The 25,419-nt window shown below is 41.3% G+C and overlaps 1 protein-coding gene across 1 annotated transcript in view; it reads left to right on the forward strand.

Moving 5' to 3' along the window:
• LOC139640095 (proton myo-inositol cotransporter-like) overlaps window positions 1-22,271 on the forward strand; it is a 74,002-nt gene extending 51,731 nt beyond the window's left edge. Inside the window, exons 5-10 of the mRNA XM_071514262.1 lie at window positions 11,179-11,342; window positions 11,974-12,094; window positions 17,638-17,763; window positions 18,000-18,118; window positions 19,075-19,227; window positions 21,934-22,271. Of these exons, the coding sequence (XP_071370363.1) occupies window positions 11,179-11,342; window positions 11,974-12,094; window positions 17,638-17,763; window positions 18,000-18,118; window positions 19,075-19,227; window positions 21,934-22,160 (910 nt within the window). The 3' untranslated portion in view covers window positions 22,161-22,271. The remainder of the gene's footprint in view (window positions 1-11,178; window positions 11,343-11,973; window positions 12,095-17,637; window positions 17,764-17,999; window positions 18,119-19,074; window positions 19,228-21,933) is intronic.
• The last annotated feature ends 3,148 nt before the right edge of the window (window positions 22,272-25,419 follow it).

Raw genomic sequence — 25,419 nt, forward strand, 5'->3', positions numbered from 1 at the left:
CTTGTGTGACACCAAATAACCGCACCAAGACGCCTGATAATGCAGGTCTCAGCAGCAGTCTGGACTGATGCTCATATTCAGCTATTTCTTCATATGTTTTAACTGGTATGAGATAAATTATAAGTCCATCAAGCTTCAAGTTACAGGGACCGGAGCTGGATTAGTTTTCACTTCCACTGGCTGCCAAAATATAGAATCTGGCAGGATGACAGGTTAGCAAAACTCTGTCCAATTAACCAGCTACTTGTGAGTCCTTGTGACTTTGGTTTAAAAGCCCTAGTACTTGAACCTAAACGAATAAAATACAAAACTGCAGCAAGGTAAACTTTTCCTCTGTCGTCCGGACCAAAGAAAACAAACTTTCGGTGTGATCGCATCCTAATATTTCCAGAGTCAGGGGTTCAGTTCCCTCGGGGGGGGGGGCCACCAATGCTAAAAAATGTCTGCAGTCATAACACTGGATGCTTATGTTAGTGGTATTTAATTTATTCCAACAGTTAATTTGTCACTGTACACCGTACTTGTATTTCCTTGGTTAAAAGGAATTCGAAATATACGATAATATGCAAAGAAAGTCAATAAATCACCCAGAAATTCTCTAAAAACATGTCAATACTCTATGTGGTATGATAAATGTTACTCATTAAAGGATAATTCTGGTTATTTTCAACCCGGGCCGTATTTTGCATCTTTATGTAGCTCCAGTTCACAGACATCGCTGCTCTCCAGTACACACCCATGCCATTTGTTGCTTGGTGGTACAGGCGGCCATTTTGTCATTTTGTTGGGGTCTGAGGTGTGTTTTCACTCTGTAATGATGACAGATGTCTGCAGGTGTTACACTTGATGCTTGTGTGTGTGTGTGTGTGTGTGTGTGTATGTGTGCAGTTGTGCAAGCATACTCTAAACAGTTTTGTGTGTGTGTGTGTGTGTGTGTGTGTTCAGTGTGTGTGTGTGTGTGTGAGTGAATCACAATGATCAGAACATCCAATCTTCAGTTCACCTATTTGGGCTGAGCGCTTTTGTTCCAAAGCATAAATGTGACGCAGCTGGGCGTTCATATGCATTCATTTGAAAAATAGGCCAGTTCCCGAGAGAATCTCACTCCATCTCCTCTCTCTCTCTCTCTGTCTCTCTCTCTCTCTCTCTCTGTCTCTCTCTCTCTCTCGCTCCCCCTGCCTGTCCATTTGTTCCTGTTTTCTCACCCACATCTCTCCTTCTCTGCCTCTCCGATCGTTCATTCTTTCATCTCGCCCATTTTTCTTCTCGCCTGTCGATCCTTTTCTCACTTCCCTCCCCGCTGTCTCTCTCTCTCTGTCTTTCTCTCTCCCTCTCTCTCTCTCTCACTCTCTCTCTCTCTTTCCCTCCCTCCTTCTGTTTCTCCACTCTCACCTCATCGCTTACTTACTCAGTCAGTCGGTCACACACACACACACACACACACACACACACACACACACACACACACACACACAACACTCACTGCTTGCCCACTCACACACTTCCACCCGTTTGCTCGCTCTCACTCGCTCTCATAGTCAATCTCTCTCTACTTTCTCACTGCTGCCTCTCTCTCTCTCTCACTCTCTCTCTCTGTCTCTCTCTCCCTCTCTCTCTTTGTCTCCCTCTAAATCCATACTATTAAGTTACATAATTACATCAGCGCTCTGTCAATAAACTACCACTCTGTTACAGCATTCTCTCCTATGGTCAAACCTTCCCTTTAGTTTTATCTCACACACACTCTCAGGCGTGTCATCGATCACCCTTAACCGCTCCGGCAGTGGCGTGACCTTCTCTGACTATTAGTAATTGGCCGGCTTTGGGCTTGTTGCAGCATGAGTCGGGCGGCTTTCCCTCTGCCGGGGGGGAGGAGAGCGGCGTCGGAGCAGCTGAAGTCCAGACGTTCCGGATTTTTCCGCTAATTGTGCCACTCAGAAGGAGCAGCGGACTCCAGGAAAGTCCGGTGGTGTGTCAGTGAAGGTCAGCCGTGAGTCAGTGGCTTCCTCATCACCTCCCGTGTGAAATGGGCAAAGAACAGTAGGAGGAGGGAGGAGGAGGAGTGAAGTGAAAAGAGGCGAAGGAGAAGGGAGTGTCTTTCCGTTTTTAGATCACCAGCAGAGTGTTTTCACCCCCGTTTTTTAAACAAAATTATCTAAACGAGAGATAAGAATTGAGCCTCGTATTCATTTCACCAGAGTTTCACTCATCCGCTGCTTCTTCCATTCAAATTTCACTATGTCAGTGTTTTCAGACAGAGAATCATTCAAGTCTGTTTTAATTTGCTTTCAGCTCCCCAACAGCTATAACTTTTATACCGTATATGTTCAAATTTAAAGACAGTAGAGCTTTGCATCTTCCACTGATGAATAACATTCATTCTCCACAGGATTGAGACTGATTACACTGTAATAAACATGTTGGCTGATCAAAAAATCTAAAATCACACTTATAATGTCCAAAGATGAAGCATGGCTGTGACTGTCTTTTGAAGGCATCATGCATCTATTTAAGGGCATGAAACCAACTTTGTCTTCAGCTGAATAGGTGTGGCACTATAGAGGTTAGGCGCAGGCTTGTGGGTTGAAGGTTGCTGGTTTGAATCCCAAGGACCAGCTGGGAAAAGTGTGTGTGTGTGTGTGTGTGTGTGTGTGAAGTGGAGTGAATGAGAAATGCTCTCCTCTCCCTCAACAACTGCCATCGAAGCGCTAATGAGCAAGGCAAAGGCTGAGCTATACTGGGGAGCTTCCAGTTGTGACTGTGTGTAAGAGTCCGAAATTAACTTTTTGGCTAATATGAAATGAGTAATATGCATTTTTCACCCTATGTGTCTTCAATGCTATTTTGTGTATAGAATCATATTCTGTGTGAAACATTCAATAATGAGATAATAGCAGATTTTAGAGTTTTAATGTAAAACTTGCTCACTCACTTATACACAGTAATGTAGTATGTTTTTCATCTTTATCTTCATTTTTAACAACTAACAACTTTCAATTTAAGCTAGTTAACCATCCAGGCAGCAGAGAAACATAAGTTTAGATGTTACCACTTTGTGTAGAGCCGCATAACAGGCAGCCAATCAGCAGCCTGTTTGACAGAGAGACATTTTTTGCTTCAGTTTGATTGGCTGACAGTCAGAGAGAGACAGCAGCCAGCAAAGTTTGTAAAGTATATAACTGCAGAATTCAAATATTATCGTCTCTAAAAGTTACCAGTCAGTGCGACGGGTGATGCTTATTGATTTATCTGGCAAAGACACATTTTTACCAGCATTTGGCATTTGGCGGGTGGTATTTCAGTATCTGTGTGTAACTATATGAATGTGAAGCTGAAGTAGGACATTCAGAGTTGTGAGGCTCACGTTTTGAGGCACAAGTCTCGGTGGATTACCAATTCAAGTCCATGTCATTAATGTTAAGTCTCAAGTCTAAATGTAGAGCACCAAGTCAAGTCAACAAATCAAGAGTCCAGTATTAATTTATTATCTGAAAGAGAACAAAATATCTAGGACTTTTCAATGCAATATGGTTTTAATAGTATAAAAAAAACAAATTCAATCATTCCATACAAATTCAGAAAACAGAATTTAAATTCAGTCGTCTGCTGGGACAAATCTCATCACTTTCAATGTAAGTCACACAAACAAAACACACAAACACAAGATCTTTTGCTGAGACTTTAGAAACCTTTTCGAGTCATCAAAGTCCAACTCAAAGTCGAGTCCCAAGTCACCAGAACCCAAGTCAAGTCAAGTCTCAAGTATTCTCTTCATGCATCAAGTAAATCTGAAGCGAGTCCAAGTCATGTGACTCGAGTCCCCAATCTCCCCCAATGTCACCAAGACAAATTCCTGTACATTCTGTCCTTGGTGTTTACAAAGTGACTGAAGTGATTCTGAAAGGTGATTACCAGTGTTATTTTTTAAAGTTTGTCCCATGCATCTACTGTAGGTTGCCCCTCTCCTTTCCATTATCCCTGTTTGTCTGCACACAGTCAGTCACTGTAGTTGGAGATATCAGCGCTCATCTTGCTCGAGCTAGATAATCCATCAATGTAAACACGAAACCTTAATTTAGTTTTATCAAAGTTTCTGATTCATCGTTATTTCATTGCGCCCGGGTTGAGTGTTTTCATATTACGTTACGCTCTGCTTACTGTCAATCACCTGACACCCACAGGAAGAAATGGAAGCTTCCTCCAGGAAATAATCCCTCAAATCATGTCGCCTAGCAAACTTTATTGTCACAGCCATGTCTTCTTATTTGGGGTGTGCTTGATAGCAGAGACAGCAGTTAATTTCAAGCTAGGTTTGACACCGTAAAGTTTGTATTTGAAAAATGATGACAAATGAGTAAATGTTAAAACCTCTAGTGTAAAATAGACGTAGACAGAAGTAAATGGACAGACAAAAGGTACCAATATTTGGCAGGTGTCTGATTTCAAGGTCTTATATAACTAATACGGGCCTATATAACTAGCTGACAAGGTGTAGACACAGTGATATAAATAAAAAATGGATGTGTAATTGTATCCCTGGAAACATGTGTATGAGTGTGTGTGTGTGTGTGTGTGTGTGTGTGCATATGTACTTGTACGCCTCTCTTTCCAATTTCTCCTCCACCTGTCACTCTACCATGTTTTCATCCACTTTCGCCCCACAGCCATCACTCTCTCTCTCTCTCTCTCTCTCTCTCTCTCTCTCTCTCTCTCTCTCTCTCTGTCCCTCCCTCCATGTATCCGTCTCCCTCCCTCTTTTCACTCTGTGATGTCTGTGTTGTCACTCTCCTTTAATGTGATGAAGGAGAGGTGTGAATCGAAGCGTGACAGGAGTGCAGATCCATGTTTCCATTTCTAGACCGGGGGTCAGGGCCAGATCACACCTTCTCCTGTTTGCTTCGCAACGGTGCTCCACAGGAAAAAGCCAGTGGGTGTGTTTGTTTTTGTGTGTGTGTGTTGTGTGTGTGTGTGTGTGTGTGTGTGTGTATGAGTCGGACAGAGAGAGAGAGAGAAAGATGGAGAGTGAGAAAGAAAGAGCGAGCAGTGGATGTGATCTGCATTTAGTGTTCTGCTCAGCATGCGTGGATGTAGATGTAGGTTTTGTGTTTGTGTGTACCGTGTGTGTGTGTGTGTGTGTGTGTGTGTGTGTGTGTGTGTGTGTGAAAGAGAGAGAGAGAGAGAGTGTGAAATTCCATGCGACCCCTCTATGCTCGTTGTTTGTGTAGGTAGAGGTGTAGATGTACGTGGTGATGTGTTTGTACGTATATTGATGGATTTTATTTCAGTGTCATAAACTGTTGATGCCCAGCCAACATGAGCTTACAAGACACACCGATACATCATATTGCAAGTTGTTTAAATTATACATATTCCCAAATAAAGCCGACTATGATGTAAACAAAGTATGTCGCCGTTTTCCCTGGCTTCAAAGGCTGTAAATGTTTCTATGCGTCTCTCTAGTGTCTGCATACATACATGTGTGTGTCTGTGTGTGTGTGTGTGTGTGTGAGTGGTATATTAATATTTGCTGCACAGTTGGATCTTGTTATGTGAGGGAAAGTACGCCACGATCCCAGTACTTTGAGAGTTTTGTTTCTCAAGGACCGGCCCTTCCTTTTCAAGTGGGTGGAAATGTGTGGCGGCTGGCTTTGTAACCGAACACAAAAGGACTGAAATATTATTATTATCTAGCTATTATGGAATATTACAAGGCCTCCGTGGCTCTGACCTTTGCACCCGTTATTAGTGGTTGCTTGTGGTGACGGTCAGCTAGGAGTTGAAGTTATTCTTCTGTTATTCACTCATTGTAAATTGCTCTGGATAAGAGCATCACCTAGTACAAAATGAAAAATGTTATTTATAAACAGAAAACTACTGGCTGCAGTATATGAAAACCATGCTTACTAACCTATATGCAATTGTCACTGGCAGGTCACAAGTCATCAGCTTCATTCCTTTCTTCCTGTGAAACATTGTTTTAATTTACTCTAAATGTCATCTGCCCCCAGAACAGGCATGAGTCTTATAGCCTGCTGTGCTTGGGGCAGAGAGGACAAGCCTGCCTACACATCGGGGGGGAAAGGCAAGGTGAAGGTGTTTATTTCTGCCTAAAACATGTTTAATAAAACTAACTATGCTATGTAGCCAGCTAACGTTAGCTAGCACACAAGCCATGACCAAAGAATATGTAGCTAGCTATGTTTAACTGATCTCTATGGCCGTGACCATACCAGCTAACATTAGTAACTACTAGCTAACAACTTGTTTACATAGTCAGCAAACTGTTACACCTGAGCACTTGTCTCTTTCTAAACAGGAAAGTTAATAAATTGAGAGTGAAATACCTACAAATAAAAATAATTTGTGTTAGCTAACTTACCTCTGTCTTTGATAATGCCAGCTCTGCCGTCACAGTCTCACCTGACATTTCAAATTGGCCCGCCTCCTCTCTTTTTTGATTGGTGGCCTGATTGAACCAATCATAACAATTTCTGCCCTGAGAAGATGGTTTAATAAGCAAAACTCCTATCTGCAAAATGACTTCTCAAAGATTAGGGCGGTAAAACAGGAATTTGGCAATCAAGGGACAAACCATGATGTTTCTCCAACAATTTTTTTTTATACTTTTTGTAATATTCTGATTGTTGAAGGTATGCTCTACTGGTGCTAGAGCCCCAAAAATATGCGTGAACCTAGGACAGACCGAGTCAGCATGATGGGATTATGTTAGTCAAGTAGAGGTTACAACAATATGTAAGGTCTTGAAAACAGACATAAACATAAACAGCCATCTCAACCGTAGACTAGTAAACATCAAAACAATTTGGCATTCAGTATTTGGCTGGAATGAAAACCTGCAGACTCTTGGTGACTTGATGACTCATGATGGCACACGGTTGAGAACTTGCTAAAGAAAGCGGGGGACCTTCAACCCCCATCAGCGATGCATACTCAGGTCTTCAAGGCCCCAAATTCTCCTGCACCCTCTTCAGCACCCATTTTAATCTCGCCCATGCAGTGTTTAAGATCACTGCAGGACAGTAATAGTTCAGTTGTGGTCACTCCAGATCCCCGAGGTGCAGGTAATTGGACCAAATCCAGTCCTGACTCACTTCTGACCCCCCTCTGACACCCTCTTATTAAAAAAAATGGTTGCCATGGTGCACAGCCTCCAAAGACAGATTTTTTTTAGCGAGAATTGGAATAAAAATCTTGGCTGGCTCTCTGTCTCTCACCCTCCGTTGTGAGGATGAGGGTGTTTTTTAGGTTTTTATTGGCAAAGACTACTCTCACTATGATATGGCTATATGCTTTTGCTCATAGACTTATAGTTTTACTGATGCAACTGAAGTTCACTGCTGATGACAAGATTGAAAATCAGTCGCAGCATCGACAAGTCTGCTCGATTCAGTTCACCAAGTCAAGCTGTGCGCATTTTTTATTCATATTTTAGGCATTTGCTGGCGCTCTTACTAACCAATGAAGTGGTTGCAGCAGAATAAACTTTAATTTTGTCAGATTGTCAAAATTAAAAAGCGAGAGCTGAAGCAGCGACGTCTGAACAAAAATAAAGATTTTTTGGACACGTGCGGACGTCAGACATCTGGGACCATCTCACAGGTCTATCTCACTCAAGTCCCGCTTGACTGCCTATGAGTGTTTCTTGTCACGCCACGCTGTGTGTCGGTGGTTGACAAGGATGGGGTGTCTGAGAGTGAGACGTGACACTTTCCATCTGGGGTGACAGCTGAACCCGGTCCGGTCGGAGCGCCGCAGAAGAACTCAAAGTGTCACCGTGAGAAGAATTTTCTTTGGCGTTTTTGAGTTCTTTTTTTTTTTTTATTAGGTGGTGTCTGTCACTTTGCTTTAAGAAAACGGGCATGTGGAGTGAACCAGTAGTAAAAAGAAGTAGAAGAAGAAGAAGAAGGAGAAGAATCATTATCATCATCACCATTATCATCACCATAATTGTGGTAATCAAGTGGTAATCAATTATATGGTGCCTTGCTCGAGCTCAAAGTTACTTTATTTGAGAAGGAATAACAGGAAAAATACATAAAATGAGGTGGGAAGCAAGAATTCAAGTTCAGCCAGGCTGTTTACGTTTCTTTCTGCACAAATGAAAAATCTCTATGACTTCAACAACACAAAACAGACTTCAGTGAGTGTAAACACACTGAACAACTCACAAAGCAAAGTGCACCTTCAAACAACAGGGAGACGCAACAGACGGGCCGTCATTCACGGCAGACATCATTCTTGTTTTTGTTTTTTGTTGTTTTTTTTACTGAATAGTGTCAGCGGTAAAAAGCACAAAAGAGCCGACTCCCAAAAACTAACAATGTTTTGCCACGGTGAAGAATTTTAATGATACGCCAAAAAGTAAATAACGAGGCGGAACGCTCTCAATACCAAAACGTCCTCTGCATGCCATAAAACACGGTGCCATTATCGTCTGGGGAGCGATTTCCATGAGACTGCTGAGCTGTAGCAGTAGCTCTTGCATTAATCCCTTATTCCCCTGTGTTAAAAATTTTGGTTTGTCTCTGTATTTTCCCTTTGACACTGTAAGATGTTTTTCTTCACACCGGGCGGAAAAAGTCTTAAGCAAAGCCGGTGCTTATTGCAGATCTGCAAGGAGACAAATGGAATTACAACAGCCTGATTTGAATGCTCGTGCTATATTTGTCTCAAAGTGTTGCTCCGAGACATTCCCTTATGTTCGCCGATACAAACAAACCCCCCTCCCTCCTCCTCCTCCTCCTCCTCCTCCTCCTCCTCCTCCTAACAGCCAATCCCATCGACTCCTCATCACTCCTGGCACCTTTTACTGAGAGAATAACAACCCAACCACTCCACAAAGGAGGACATATGATATAAAATCCAACTGCGTGGATTTATACAAGGCCGCAGAGGATGGAGAAATCACCGTTATCATGAGAAGTAGACGGGCTGAAGCTCCTTCCCTTAACTCCGAGATGCCATTTCTTCAGATGCTTTTAACACTTAACACCATGCACTTCTTGGCGCAGCGGTCGAAAAATGATCACTTTGTTTCTGCGGGCTGTGTTATTCACAGTAGTTTCTAGTCAGAAGATGGAGTGTGTGTGTGTGTGTGTGTGTGTGTGTGTCCCTCTAATCAGTAAGATGCAGGGCTGGAGATGGAACACAGCAGGCTCTACTGCTGAGAACAGAAATAGTGCTTTTACTCCCGCTGCTGCTCCAAAACCCTCTCATTTCATTTGTGTGTGTGTGTTTGTATGTGTGTGTGTTTGTGTGTCTGTATGCATGTGCCTGGATGTGTATGTGTTTGCGTGCATATGTGTGTGTGTGTGTGTGTATTATTGCTGGTGTATATCTGTCTGGCTGTAACTTTGCAGCTTATATCGCCTTCTGTCCAACTTGCGCTGCTGTAGGTGAAGCTTTTAAAACATTATTTCATGCCCTCTTCTCTATTCTATTAGGCTGATTTTTTCTTTTCTTTTAATTTTCCTGACTGGATACCATAGCAGAAAAGCAAAGTATTATTATGCAAATCCTTCACTTGAATGTCTTTGTTTTGGGAAAGAGAGAGAGAGAGAGAAAGAGAGAGAAAGAGAGAGAGAGAGAAAGAGAGAGGAAGAGAGTGGAGAGATAAAGATGCTTTTGAAGAGATGAAAACCAGAATGCTAATCCCTGGTTCCCTGCAGAGACACAGTGAGGCAGACAATGGAGACTTTATATTTTAGCTTTTTCTTTAATGAATGTTACTCAACCCTCCTCACACACACACACACACACACACACACACACACACCACCACCACCACCACTACTACCACACACACCACCACCATCTCACACACACACACACACACACACACACACATATGCAAACACTCCTTCCTTTGCATTTGTCTTTGAATAGTTGTTTTGCATTCTCTCAGGTAGTTTGAGTCCTTATCTACTGTAGCCTGTGTGTAGCCTGTGTGTGTGTGCATGTGTGTGCGTGCAAAAGTGTACGTACATCTGTGTGTGTGTGTGTGTGTGTGTGTGTTTCCCTCCATATTGGCTTCATGATACCTGTACTGACACCTGAAATAGAATCCTTGCAAAATGGGCATAGTTGGCCATGGGGTGTGTGTGTGTCTGTGTGTGTGTGTGTGTGTGATTGCGGATTGTGGCTCTGCAAGTGCCTGCGTGTACAAACCTGTGCCTGTGTGTACATTGTGTAGGACGTTTTTGTGTGTATTGTTGTGCGTTTGCGTACCTGTCTGTGTTTATTTGTGTCTCCCCTCCATCTCAATCGCCTGACATCATTACTGAACTTGTAAACGGCTCCATGCAGGTGTCTGTATTGTCTGTCCTGTTGACCGCGGCCCAGCACCAGACCAGAGAACCTGTTTACGGCCTTGTTGCTGATGATTAGAGGTAATCTGCCTAAGTGGAGCAACATGGTGGCAGAGTTGCCAGTGTAATTACACAGAGAGAGAGAAAGAGAGAGAGAGAGACAATGAAAGAGACTGGTGAGAGACTCTTTGCTATTTATGGTTGATTGGCTAACTACTCTGCTTGAGTGGCTGGTACTCAAGTAGAGAGGCTGTGATTGGTGAAGAAGAGAAGAGAAGCTGCGGTTGGTTCACTGGGGGAGGGGCAGTCGGGTAAGAAGAAAGGCTGTGATTGGTTGATGCTGCTGGGTTAGTGGTAACTTTAACTTTGACTCAGGTCTGAAAAGTCCTAAGAGAGAAATCGCAATCAAGCCTAAGAGCCCAGTTGTTGTTTTTTTCTCAAAGCGCTCTGTTCCTCTTCATTTTGTGCTGTAAAATGCAGTGTGGAGGCTGGTAGATGATTCTGATCTTCTCTGCATTGGTCTTGTTTGTTTATGGTAATTGCAAGGTCTCAAAATGAATGTGGTTATTATTTATTGATGTTTAAATGCTTAACGTAGCACTATTAAGTGAGTCTGTCAGTCAAACCTAACAGAGTGCCCATCACTTACTGAGTGGTCCTTAAGGCTTTTTATGTGATGTGAAAAGGGAAATTCTCCACTATTTGATTGGAAATGTTTTTGTTTGATGTCAACAGTCCTTGAATAGTACAGTGTCATTAACTTGCTGACCCCCAAACATGAAAAATATTTGAGAAACACTCAACAAAACAAAAAGACGGCCACTCAGTCCTGGTCTGTCTGTGTCCACAGGTACTACAGCGCCACCATCCTGCAGATGTCAGGAGTGCGGGACGACAGGCTGGCCATCTGGCTGGCCGGCCTCACCGCCTTCACCAACTTCCTGTTTACCCTGCTGGGGGTGTGGCTGGTGGAGCGAGTGGGGCGCAGGAAACTCACCCTGGGCAGCATCATGGGTAAGAAGACACGAGGAAGAGTTCACCGCAACTGAAAGATCCCAACGGTCATTTTCATTATGGAAGAAAGGGTATTTCTAAATTAAAAAGGAAATCCAGCAAAAGTGACCCTTAACTTTCTTAACATTTTCTAAAATTTCCCTCATTTTTTGTTGATGATTATGAGTTATGAGTTCTCAACATCAAGAAAAATGCAGTCCGATAACATCTGTAAATTGCATTGCCGTGAAATATTCAACCATCAACCAGGTAATACAAGTCAATGGTGTCATAGGATCATATTTTTGTTGATCTTGAGAACAAAAATAACAGGGAAAAACTTAGAAATTATAGAAACATGTCTGCTCTTGCAGCATAACAACCTAAGAGTCAATTTCAATGGATTTCCACTTGCACAAAAGTGTAATTGCATCCCTTGACTTACGGAAGTGAAGGGTAAGTGAGTGAGTCAGTAAGTGAGTGAGTTTCTAACAGTTTAATGAGCCAGTTGGCTGCTGTTTTCTCCCAGATAGATATGTAATTCTCTTTATATCTTATTCAGCAAATATCAAAGGGATCCAACTGTTTTGTGTGGATCAACAGCATTGGATTTAGTGTTGAACATTAATTGTTGCATGTTTTGTTTTCCCAGGTACGTGTCTAAGCTTGTCTCTGCTGGCCATCGGTTTCCTGATGTCCGCCCAGCACAGTCCTCCTGTCACCTTCCACCCACTAGACCCCTCCATGGCCAACTCCACCTGCTCCAAGTACCAGTGAGTACACACTCATACAGTACCATTTATACAGATACAGATGTACTTTATTAATCCCCATGGGGGGGGATTTGGGTGTCACCCGGTAGCATTACATAAAAAACATATAACATAACAAATACAGACAGTTTAACACAGCAGGAAAATGGAGATAATAAATATATAAAAGCATACTATTGGATGCAAACAGGATACTTATCCTCAGACTAAGATTCCTGCCCTCAATATTCTGTACACCCTGTCTGATAAATCCATAAATAAATATAAAACAGATTCCTGCCCTCACTATTTATACTTCCAACTGCTTTCCCAGCATTATTTCAGCAGGGATGGATACAAAGACAATGAGCATTCATCATCTTGGCTTATTACTAACCATAAACAAAATGTATAGGCCATTCACAGCACAGTTATTTACACATATCCTGACATTAGGATCCAAATACAATCCGTTTTAAACCGCAACAGGACCTGAAACTGAAATGGGAAATAAGTCAAGAGGGCAAACCTTGATTTCAGCTCTGAAGTTACTCAAACCACTAACTGCCACCCAAAAAAAAGAAGGAAGTAAAGGAAACAGAGCTTTAGTTTGTTTATATAGGGAACGAGTCACAAAGCACAAAGCTCAGGTGTTTTCTGAGGATTTAGCTGGCCATATGTGAGATGTTTATTTAATGATCAGACACCTTCCAGCATTAACGATCACACACCTTTCACCATGCGCGAGGAATTAGAGAGGATTTAAAGATTCTTCTTAGCTGTATGGGGCCTTAAGGTCTTTCTGCCGTTGAGTCATCCTTTCCACTGGGCTTCATATAAAATCTGGTATGGATGGTTCACTTTTTCAGTTTTGTCACCAATTCCAGTCATTCTCAACCTTTTTCATATCAAGGACCCTAATTTATTCCACATTAGAGTCACAGACCCCCATTTGATGAGATTTAGTCTCTCTGACCCAAATCTGAGAATATTTGTATTGTTTTTGTTTTATTGTTTTATTGATAGTCCATGACTAACTGTATTGTTGAGATATAACAGAGAAACTATGATCAAAACAGTCTTTTCTTCTACATTCTCTAATTGTGTTAACTTCTTGTAAATTAAATAACAATTCATCAATTTGCTAGGGACCCCCTGGAACTCTTTCAAGTACCCATGGTGGTCCCCAGACCCCATGCTGAGAACCACTGCTTTAAACCGTATGTAGAGGTGATGAAACGCAATGAGCAGATTTTGCTCTTATCGATAGCTTTCAGTTTTAAATAAAAGCAGAGACTCCAAGGTTTTGGAAGATATGCTGATGGATGCGAGCTCTTACACATAATGGCATTTTAGGTTTGAATAAGTCATTTCATATTACAGACGTGCCAAAAATGGGATGTTAGCATGAAATTTGATTTGATAGTTTGATTTTATACATGAGAGAGAAAATCCTGACTGCACAAACTCTTCTCTTCGTTTTTTGCACCGTCAAAATATCAATTCAGCATGCAGGACAGCGCCTTCAGTGCTGAAGACCATTCAGAGGAGACAGCCCTCTTATTATATAGGATATTAGTGCTGGAGTTATCGCAGGGCTTCAGGCTCGGAGTACTGTATGCTTACCTCTGGGTTTTTCTTTCGGACACGTTAATTCACACAGATCTGCACGTCGTCTTTCTGCAGGCTGCTCAGCCTCAGGATCAAAACCGCTGACAGAATGCACAGTGAGAGAAATGTGGCGGAGCAAAGAATGAATCTTGTCGACGCAGTGTCTACATGAAGGTCAGATCTGGATCAGATGTCTGTGGAAAGAAGTACTGATGCAGAGAGTAGAGACCTGTCATGACCGCATGGAACTCACCTTCACTTAAAAGAAAAGGCAAACTGGTCTCTGATCAGCACTCTGGTCTTAGATATTTTATTCATATGACCCAGGAACAGATAATCAGGCAACCACAAAAGGTGATACAAAAGCGTATAGAGGGTTTGGTGCAAAAGGAGCAACATTTTCAGCCATCATGGGAAAGGCAAGGCAAGACAAACTTTATTTATATAGCACTTTTCAGACAGAAGGCAAATTTCATTATGATTTCTTAACTTGAAAAGATCAAGAGTAAAAAATGAGGCCTCTGTGATGTCTAATTTCGACCAATGTTATGTCTTAACAGCAAAACATTGGTTCAAAAAGGATTATTCACACTCTGGATTTCGACCCGAAGGTCTTCATCAGGCAAAACAAAGACCAAGCGTTGCACAGTATTACAGTAAGAAAAGAGCTCTAATCCAGTCTGCAGATAATCCTTTTTCAACCACTTTTCATGACTCTTCAGTCCAGCACCTGGCCTAAATATAGGTTGGATGTGCTCACCTCTACTCCCCAAAACATGCCAATTTTGAGTCCTTCAAATCACCAAACAAGCACTTGGGAACCTTGTTTTTCTCTGTTCCTCTGATTTCTACTCCATTTTATTCCCCTCCACTCTTGTCCTCTCCCTTCATTCAGCTCCACTTCCCAACACTAATGATGGAACCAACACTGCTAATGGAACTTCGTCACTTTGAGCTATGAATTATATTGAGTTATGAAAGGCGCAAAAATTAATCTTGTGTTACTTCTGACTTGTGCGATACTGTATCTCTCTACTGTATCACACTGAAGAAATTGTCAGATGGAGACAGTCTCCATAATGAAAATTGCATAGAAGTAACACACAATGTAACACTTGTTCATTTCTTTATGACTTTTATGCTCTCCGAAAACCCCGGGACTAAATTAATCTTGTTTTCATTTTCACCCAGCTTCAGTTCCGTTCAATAAGCGTCTCCATTAGCAACAAAGGGCAGGGAGAGAGAGAGCAACAGAGAGAGAGAGAGAGAGAGAGAGAGGACCTGGGTACATTTCTATGCTAGATGCCACTGTGTCCTAATTTGCTCTCTCTTACACAGACACAAGACCAAACTCCTGTCTGTAACGACGGTCTTTCATCATAACAACAAACAAAAACACCTAATGGACACTCTCCCCGACACCCACACACAGAAACACACGCCGGCACGTATGCACGTAAACACACACACACACACGTAATTTGAGGAGACGAGTGCTTTTACCACACTGTAGTGGCTTCGTTGAGTTCACTTTATTACATGTGAGCCCACACATCTCCTCGTTGACCACAGCAGCATCATAAAAAACACTTTGAGCCGCCGCAAGCCCCCAGAACTTGAACTCATTCGGAATGGGACGTCCCATTTAAGGAAGCACTCTCGAGGTGCGCATAGTGGGACTCGATGAGTTTACTTGCCTGGGAATCGATTGCCTGTCCTTGTATGGGGATTGATTGGGCAATGTATTCTCTCTCTGTTTGTCCATTTACTGATTGGACAGTAAACAAAGGGTTTCATTACAAAAAAAAATACAGAATCTGCAGAATCCATCAGTCTACATTGCAAAAAGACAAAAATCTGACTATTTTGTAAGCAAAAATCTTACATTAAGATTAGGGTTCGACCGATATGAGTCCCAAAGGCTGATGCTGAAATTGATTTTTTTTGTACTGAAGTTTTAAATATGAGCAAAACAGTTCAATTATTCAGTGTTTTCCCCAGAATTGTATTCTTGTCAGGGTGGAAAAGTCTCTGAAACCCATCATGTGACACTAAAACTCTCCACTGAAACTCATAATAATGAAATTCTTAGCAGCTCTTTAAGGCAGGCTGACCCACCACAACCCATAATGTGCTCATTTTTCAGATGGTTTATATCTTGTTTTGGAACGAAAGTCTTAAAATGTGCCATGTTGTGCATTTGAATCCCCATTAATACAAAACTGTTCCTTCTCTCTCCTCACCTTCCCATCTATTTTCAGTGTATTGCCTGAAAACACACTCAAACAAACTTTCCTTAGATTAAAAAAAAAAAATGTATGGTTTTATTTTAGTCTGGCTCACCTCAGTGTATCATTTCACCGAGTTGCATCGCACACACAGGGAGGCCAAGATGCTGCAGAGCGCAAAAATAGAACATCGAAGCAAAACACGTTTCATATATAGAGTTTCATCAGGTTCAAAGCAAACAGCCAACTCGATGAAACATATTGTATGCCCATGTTCTATTTTTGCGCTTGTGAGAAGACGGTTTGTTGAACAAGTCGGCTTTTCATCCCTCTTGTGTGGATCATGTTTTTCCTGCACCGAGGAAGACACACTTTTCTGTACAGAGGGCATTGTAGAAGAAAACTGATAGATCAAGGTTTCAATGTTCTCATGTAACCCATGTTAGTCTCCTCTCAGGTGTAATTTTAGATTTTAGAAGCATGAAAAGAGAATGGTCACTGCTTTCATAGGTATCTAATCAAAAGCTTAAAAATGTTGCTTTCTGACAATCAGAACTCCAACTTTCCTTTAGAAAACTTGTATAAAAGGGAAATAATTGACTGTAGCACACAATGAGATGTACTTTTATTCGTCAAAGAATGGTATCAGAAAATGAATCGTTTTAGAAGTGGTATTAAATTTTAAACATGATACGTGAACAGGTATCAAATTATACAACAACAGCAACCCTAGCAGAAAACTGAAATAGAAGCTCTAAGATTGAAAAAACCTCCAGTGAGAAAAAAGTAAACTCTTGAGCTGCATGCAAAAAGTCCAAGGCTTTCTAAATCCAGTTAAGTAGGGAAAAGACTAAAAGCTCGAAACTTAAAAAGCCTTTATTATTACGGCTTAGAGCCAGCGTGTTTCGACCATAAGTTCTTCATCAGCCGACGTTTCACTCAGTTGAGCCAAAACTACGCACTGGATGTACACAAATCCTTTTTATTTAAAGCTGCACTCAGCAACTTCACACGACGGCGGTTCCAAATAACAGCAAGAGGAAGCTGTTTGGAAAATTTGAGCCTCAATGCCCAGTAATCCTGTAATGTGATGTAAGCAAACTGCACACAGACTGCAAAGGATCTAACGCTGGTGAGTCCAGCGCTTTCTGGACAGAGTGCTCACTCGCTGCTGTTTAGGAGACAGTTTGGATTTCATTCTGAAGTTTCAATTCGTAATTTTCTAGTAGTGTCCATACCCGACACCAGAGTTTTATTTGGGCAAATCGGGCAAATCTACAGGGTCGCAATTATCGCGATACTCTTCTTTGCTGCAAACTAACTTTCTGGTTTAGGCTGATAAGACGGGTGGATTTTTACATAAACATCTTGCAGCTTTAAGTAAAAAAGCTAAAACACCCCAGCAAACTCTTAAATTATTATTCAATATTCTACTGAAATCAAGCTGTTTAAGCAAAACATGTACAGGAATGTGTCTTGGTGACATTGGTGCATAGACAATATGAATAACCTGTTTTTTTTTCCCACAGTCCCATCTTGGCACAAGGAAGTAACGACCTGATGTCTGTCAGGTCATTATTTCTAGTGCTAGATATGATAGACAGTAATAGATAACACTCTATACATTCAATATCTTCGTACATCTAGTATTATCACTGCACTGCAATGTAGTATGATTGCAGCTATGAAGGGAGAGTGCAGTTAATGTGTGTGGTGTGTCTGCAGGCTGTGTGAGCCGTGCATGCTGGACCCTGGATGTGGTTTCTGTTACCGTGAGAACGGCTCGGCGCTCACCACCTCCTCCTGCGTGCCAGTCAATACAGCCTCCACCGAGCAGGCGGCATGGGGCAGGTGAGTCACAGGATGCAGTGTCAGTATGTGTGTGTGTGTGTGTGTGTGTTTAGGAGGAGGGCTTAGTTGTGGTGGAATGACATTTTGGCACGAGAGGATTAGAAGAAATACTGGTATCTATCCTGAGGTTTTTTTTTAAACGAAACCCAGCCATCTCTCTGGAGATTTATCAGCATCAATTGAGTACAACTGAGTTTCCATATCAAGAGTCTGTGAACGTGCCTCCCCTCCTCCAGATGCTCCAACTCCAGCCAGGTGAGAGAGCAGACCTACTGGGCTTACAACTACTGTCCCACCTCCTACTCCTGGCTGGTTCTACTGGGCCTGGTGCTCTACCTGGCCGCCTTCGCCCCAGGTAAGAGAGACTCTACCTCAGTGTCTGTTTGTCTGTCTGAGAGCCACTATACTGACCTGTGTGTTTAAGCTCATCTCTGTTTCTCAGGGTTGATCAATGTCACTTTTATCATTCCATCATGCCAGGATGCATTAAGGTCTTGCAGAAAAAACAGATTTTGCTCACATTGCTGTAGTATCTTCAACTCCAGATATATGCAGATCAGAGTTCTGTGTATTCTGAACACAATCCAGCCACAGTGTTTGTACAGGCAATGAGAGGGAGAGTGGGAAACAGCCATGCAGACACATATTTAAAGCGACAATATGCAGCTTTTCACACTGAGGCAGTGGAGTGTATTGTGAGTGATCCCACCCTCCTCCCTCTCATTCGGGGAAGTTCATAACCCCAACACTTGTCAGTCATCTTGATGAGCCGTCTCCTTTGAAACGACATCCAGCCTGAGGCTGAAGTAACTGACATACATAAAGCCACAACAGGTGTTGAAGAAGCAGACAGCAAATCGCAGCCGATCTGCAATTTAAAAAAAGCAATGATGATGTTCAACGGGTGCTGCTTCGTTTCTTACTGATTTCCACCGCTGGCCACGCCCACAGAAAATGGTACATGCCAAAAAACATCCCAAATATCACTGAAAAGCCAATTTCAGGGAAAGGGTGAATTTTGGCATGAACACACATAGTCACAGACAGGCACAGACTGTATATTTACTGTTATTTTATTGTGGAAAAAGTGGCATATTGCGGCTTTGGATAAACACTGCAACAGAAGACACAGAAGATAACAGCCATTTTCTGGCCAAGTGTGGACATGCAGCAATGTGATCTTACAAAATCCAATATTTAGAACCAGATCTCAAAAATCAAAAAGTGTAAAGGCACACCATACCTCTCTGTCTGTTTAAACTTCTCTGTCTCTGTCTCTACTTCTTTATTCTCTCTCTCCCTCTCTCTCAGGAATGGGTCCGATGCCGTGGACCATCAACTCGGAGATCTACCCTCTGTGGGCGAGGAGCACGGGAAACGCCTGTTCAGCCGGAGTCAACTGGACCTTCAACGTCCTGGTGTCCCTCACCTTCCTCCACGTGGCTCAGTACCTCACCTACTACGGTACGCTTCTTTTTTTTTTTTCCTTGAAAGGAGGCTGGGAAGACCACTTACCTTTAGTATTTTGATTCTTTATTTTTAGAGAAGTCAGTAGAAAAGGAGACAAAGTAGGGGAGACTCAGGACAGAAAGCTCAGTTGGGAATTCTGCTTTTACACTTTTTTTTGATACTTTTCTTTGTCGAAGGAAAGCACATTTCACTACGGGATAAGTATCCAAATAAATATTGGTCGAATTAGATTCCTGTGTAAAATTTGTACATGCGATCTGCTTTTCTGAATAGAATCAGACCGTATGTAATTGTTTTTCCAAATTGGAATATCCCTAAACTAGATGAAAACTTGAAATCCCACAATAAAGAACGCAATAATTCACTCACCAGTCTCCACCTCATTCACAATTTTGTAAGAATTGAAAAAGTGGGGTGGGGAACGAGAGCGAAGGGGTTGTGTGTCTCTGACAACAGATCACCCATCTCCATCTCCTTAATTCAAAAAATGTTTAAATTAATTACAGGATTGATGCTATTCTCTATATAAAAGCCGTATATCCATGTTTACAGCTCAGGAAACATGATTTAGTCCTGATTTACTCTTTAATGCCTCAAAATCTATGTATAAATCAAACATTGGTACATTTCCTACGTTTCATTTTTGTATACGCAGCCAAACTGGACTCATGTAACTTTAATCAGACATGAAAACTCAAACACAGCTGCTGCCCACATTATTGGCCATCATCCAATTCTGTCAAGCATCATCCAGCTCGCCATCTTGATCTTATGTAACTGGTAAAAAAAACAGCGTGTTCATCCTCACCTTCCGTCAAGCCCAGCTGATCGATACTCCGAGGGGTTCCCAACCTTTTTTTTTTTTTTTTTTTCCTGTCCTTCCTCCGTTCCTCCTCAGTCTCTGTGGCTCAACAGCAGGCTTCCTCCCTAATGCAGGAACTGACCTTTCGTGGCGCTGGCTTTCGATCCGTTAAGGGTGATTGTGGAGACGCCCTGAGACGCGGAGGGTTAATGATCGATTTGAATCGTTCATCCATTTATAATTTATTTTCACTACAAAACCAAACCCCTTAATTTTATCCCTACAATGTCCTTCTCATTACATAAACATTAATTATCCATTAAAATAACCATTAAAAAAGTGAGTTAGTTAGTATCTTGGGTTTTTAAGGAATTTATTTATGGGTTGGACACTAGAAATTAAGGGATTTTTCATGCCTGTTTTTGCAGGGTTATTAATGAGTTATTAATGGAAAGTTCCTCTCTCCCTGAATTTTACATTAAATTAGAAAGTAAGCAGTCAAACATGAAGGGGTATTTAAAGTGGTTTTGATGGGTCTCTAATAACTCCCTTAAGTAATTTTTTAGGGGATTTTGCACAAATTAAGGGGTGAATTAATGTAAGTTTATTTTAAGGTATTACTGGTTCGTAGAGTGGTAGCACCCTCACAACTCACAGCAATGTCTCCTTTTCAGGTGTAAAAGCCTGGATACAATGAATTTAAAGTAATAATAAAAGACGAAACATAATGAAACCGTAATAGAAATTGTAACAGGTGTGGACGTACTCTTGGGGAAGCATGTAATTTTTCATTTCATGTCGGCGGATCTTACATTATGCGCACTCACTTGTAACTTAAGAACGTCATTCCGCTGTGACGAGGAGAAAATAGAGATCACTGTGGTCAGGAAAACTCATTAAACCTCTGTCACTGTATTTCTGTGTGTACATCTGTATGTTTCTGTGTGTGTGTTTCTGTGTGTGTGTGTGTGTATGTGTGTGTGTAGTTACTGCCTTGCCCTATTAACCCGCTATAATGTCACCTCGACAGGAGCGTTTTCCCTTCGACTCCACGGTTGCCGTATTGTGACTGGCGGCCTGAAAGCAATATTTCAATTTGGTAGAACATTTTCACTTTTCAACTCGCACGCCTCCACAGGAAGATCATGGGAAGTCAACAGCCAATATTAGCCGCCCCGAGGATCTGCTGTCACCACAAGCGCCCTGGCTCTTTTTCCTTCAGCTTTCAATATCTGTAAATGCGAACGGGCAAACTTCCTTCTGAAGAGTGTGACCCTGGAAAATAGAATAAACTGTTATAGTAGCCAATATAATTCCTGGGTCTTCTTTGCTCTGCATCTCTGTATGTGAATGAAGTATGATTTTCCAACTGGCCATTTAAAAAAAAAAAAACAAGTTCATATTATGGTCAGGAAAAAGGAAAATGTTCAAAGAGAGGCTTATGGTGCAACAACAGAAGGATTTAATACATGAAGTGAATAAAAAGTGCAACTAGAGAACCTAAATGTTTTGGTTATACCGTCATCAGTTTATTCCCTCACTTGGATAAAGTAATAATCTGTGACATTTTCATATAAATAAATGTCTATTGCAGAGTCAGTGTGGAAAAAGATTATTTGGCATCAATCATTCTTAATCATTTAGGTAATTATCTGTGACATTTTCAAGTAAATGTCTGTTTTGCAGCTTTCTTTCACTGATTGAGAACGCAGTTGAGGAAAGCTTTCAAATTTTTTGTTCTAATCACCCGGTGTCTTTCGAGAAGCCAACAGTAGTGGTCGACTGATGATAAAGAAGTAAAAAAAATGGTTTGCCAAAGTGAGATGTAACTGTATGTGTGTGTGTGTGTGTGTGAGTGTCCGTAGTGACACTGTGTTCCTCCTGTTCTGTCTTCCCAGGTGCTTTCTTCCTCTACTCCAGCCTGGCCCTGCTGGGTTTCTTCTTCACCTACGGCTGCCTGCCGGAGACCAAAGGTCGGCGTCTGGAGGAGATCGAGGCGCTGTTCGAAAACCAGCTTTGCTCCTGCGGCGCCACCGACTCAGACGAGGGACGGCAGGTCGAGTACATCCGGGTCAAAGGGTCAAACTACCACCTGTCGGACAACGACGCGTCCGACGTGGACTAGGACGAGTTTCGGTTTCGGAAACCCAAATCTGGGGGTTTCAGAAACTTCAGAGATTACTGAAGCTCGCAGAATGCTGGGGTCTGTAATGTTTTTTTGTTTTTTTTGTTGTTGTTTCCCTCTCTATCAGGTTAGGAATCAGAGCTTAAAAAGCCTCCTGTTTGTACGAGTAGTGTGAGTGAGTTCACTTTCAATTCAGTCAATTCAGGAATCCCAAATAAATGACAATGCATTTAGCAGAAAGAAAAATGAATGTTCTGTTTTCAGCTTACTTTCTGAATTGAGGGTGAATTGACGCAAAAATCTGGAGTGGACCCTGCTTTAGTAAACAGCCGAATTCGCAACAATGCACCAGATTTATAAGGAAGGTGAAGATATTGCCTTTTCCGCACAATATTATGTTTAGATTTACATTTTAGACTTTTAGGTGACGCTCTTATCCACAGCAACTTACAGTGAGTGAGTCGGTAGAGGTTCAAGTGTCTTGCTCAAGGACACTTAGACATAAAATATGACTGTTGAACATACACTGAATGTACAAAATATTAGGGATACTTCACTTTTTTTCATGAAGTGCGCTGATGAGGTGAATCCAGGTAAAAGCCATTAACCCTTATTGATTTCCCTTATTAAATCAATACCAATCACAAAGGAGGAGATGTAGATAAAGAGAAGCAGACGAGTTAGAGAAGTGCAACTCAATATCAGGAAGATGTCCCTAATATTTTGTACATTCAGTGTATAAACATTATTTATGATTTATTCAACATGATATTGTATGTATAAAACGTATATCACGTGAAACAGCCGCCCTACAACATCAAGTACACCATAGCCATCTAAATAGTCTAAATCTATTTTTTCATTGAGAACTCCATCGATAAAAGTAACTGTGGCGTCGGAAACTAGGTTTACACGTCCACAAAACTTTGATCAGGCTTGTTGACATGACAGCCATTGTAACGTATTGTTGCTCTACAGTACCATTATGCCTTTCTATATGAAACACATCTCAGTTAACTGTTGTCTAAGCTTGTAGCATCGCACACACCAGTGTCCCTTCCTCGTCTGGCAGTCTTAACTTTGCGGTCGTTCGGTTATTTTTAATGACGAGAAATCACCAGAGGCGTATATTGTTAAAGTTAGGCAAACCCGTCGTGTCAGCGGGCGCCAAAACAAGACCGTTTATCACTTTAGTAGCACAAAAGGAATATGATTTCTTCTCACATCTAGATAAACTTCAAAAACAACTCCTAATCGCTTGACTATAGCGATCTTTTTCTGCAATTTTAACGCCGCAGTTCTGTTTCATATCGGCCTGTAAAATTTGCTCTGTTCTGTCGCTAGGTTTGCCAAACTGTTGTGTAATATACAGCAAAGACAACCACAAGTCTGTTTTATCCACAGTGATAAACTAAAACCATGGTTTTATAAGAAGTGAAGCTTCACCTGTACTATGATTTACTCCATTCTGTCCTGAACGTGATCATTTTAGTGCCTGTGTGTTGTAAGACCTTGACTGGTGGCCCGTACGTTTGGCCCGTTCAGTCCCATTCACTGAAGTGGATGTGAGTGTATTATATCACGTTATGAAAATTAGGTCTACATAGCTTTTTTTACATGTACAGATTTACATTTCACCCGTGATGGAATATTATTTTTTTACTATCATTTCGAGTGTTTTTGATTTTTGTCTTCCTCCATAGCCTTATGTACAAATCGCAGAGCATATCATTTACGTGGTTCTCGTGTTAAAAGTCGAGGAGTATAGCGTAATTTGCCAATGTTGTTTTGTAAAGTTGTAAAACTGTGTGAGGTTACACCTTGTTAGTCAAATACACATAGGTTTGTGTGTAGCAAAAACTGTTTGAGAGTGGACAGCGGAATAACAGTGCTGAAGATTACGTTTGTGTATTATGTTGTGCAACAAAACAAAATAGGTAAATGAGGCGTTAACAGGCTATGCTGTTATTGTGTGAAGGACAGTACCAGTATTTTTGACATGTGGGCCCTATCTCATCATGCCTAAATATGAGTTAAAATCTTTCTTTTCTAACATAGTCTCTAAATAAAGCCGTTCGTCAGATACACAATGGCAATGGCACAATGTAGCGACATTTTCAGTGATCCCCCCAAAGTATTTGTTATCAAATATTGTAATATTTTGGGGTTTTCAAGGTGGTGCATTTACCAATGGAAGCCTGTGGGAGTGATAAATCACTACAAAATAATATACAAATGGCATACATCTCTCAAAAATGGCAAGGCGATAATGGTATGGTGTAGCACCCACATGTGAAAACACTGCTGTTGCCCTTCAAACAAAACATAAACATCTGGGTTTCCCAAAAGCAGTTGTTTGGGGAACCAGGCTGATGTTTAGCTCTCAGTATTGATGAGTAATGGTCTAATGACATATTCTGCTCACTAAATGATTTCTATTTTGGAAGGTATTTTGGTGTTCTGATCAGAGAAAGAGGGTCGATTTAAAGCAATACCTACACATTTTGAATTTTAGTTTGGTTAAGTCTCTTGACCAGATGCTTATGGCACTGTGGCAAAGATAAAAACGATATTTGTCTTTCAATTTCCTAAAACGGGCTTGTTAACAATCCACATTTAAACCGTGGGAGGCTACAGGCTTATAGGTGAAGAAAAGTAACCAACTATAAATCTAAATGCCAAGGTATTCTTTAACCATAGATTTTCCGTTGGCCTAAGATGAGTTGTCCTTAAGCCACACAAGCTAGTTTTGTATTAAGAGCGTTAATTACAAATGAACTACACACAGGTAACACTCCTGCTCCATAACACAGATTGTGTAATGAAAAGTTGTGTCAACCAGATATTTGACGTGATTGTTATTTTAGACTGCACTTTGTTAAAGGAAACCCCCTTGACATCCAGTTGTGTTACCACTGTCCTTGGTCCTCTTCCCACAGGGGGGCGTCCAATGTGTATTTATGGTGAAACGGTTGCAATTTTTTTCTATGTGAAGCAATTAAATGTGTTTCTACAGTTTATGAGGAACTACAAAAAAACACAAATAAAAAACTTAGAGTGCTGTATAGTATATTTGATTATTGTTCAAGCTGTAAATGTTTTGCTAGAATTTATATTCTATAAAACTGAATATATTCATGAAATCTGAGCACTTGAATATGTATATGGGGAAAGAAATAAACTTATGAACCAAGATAAAGCTTTGGGGCTTTATTTTACTATGTTGTCATCAAGACATTTAAGAGCAAACACAATTACC

The sequence above is a fragment of the Centroberyx affinis genome, unplaced genomic scaffold, assembly GCF_046629955.1.
Source record: "Centroberyx affinis isolate AG114_WGS23_722 - 3 ecotype Tasmania unplaced genomic scaffold, CSIRO-AGI_Caff_v1 ptg008327l_1, whole genome shotgun sequence".
In the NCBI taxonomy this organism is placed as follows: Eukaryota; Metazoa; Chordata; class Actinopteri; order Beryciformes; family Berycidae; genus Centroberyx; species Centroberyx affinis.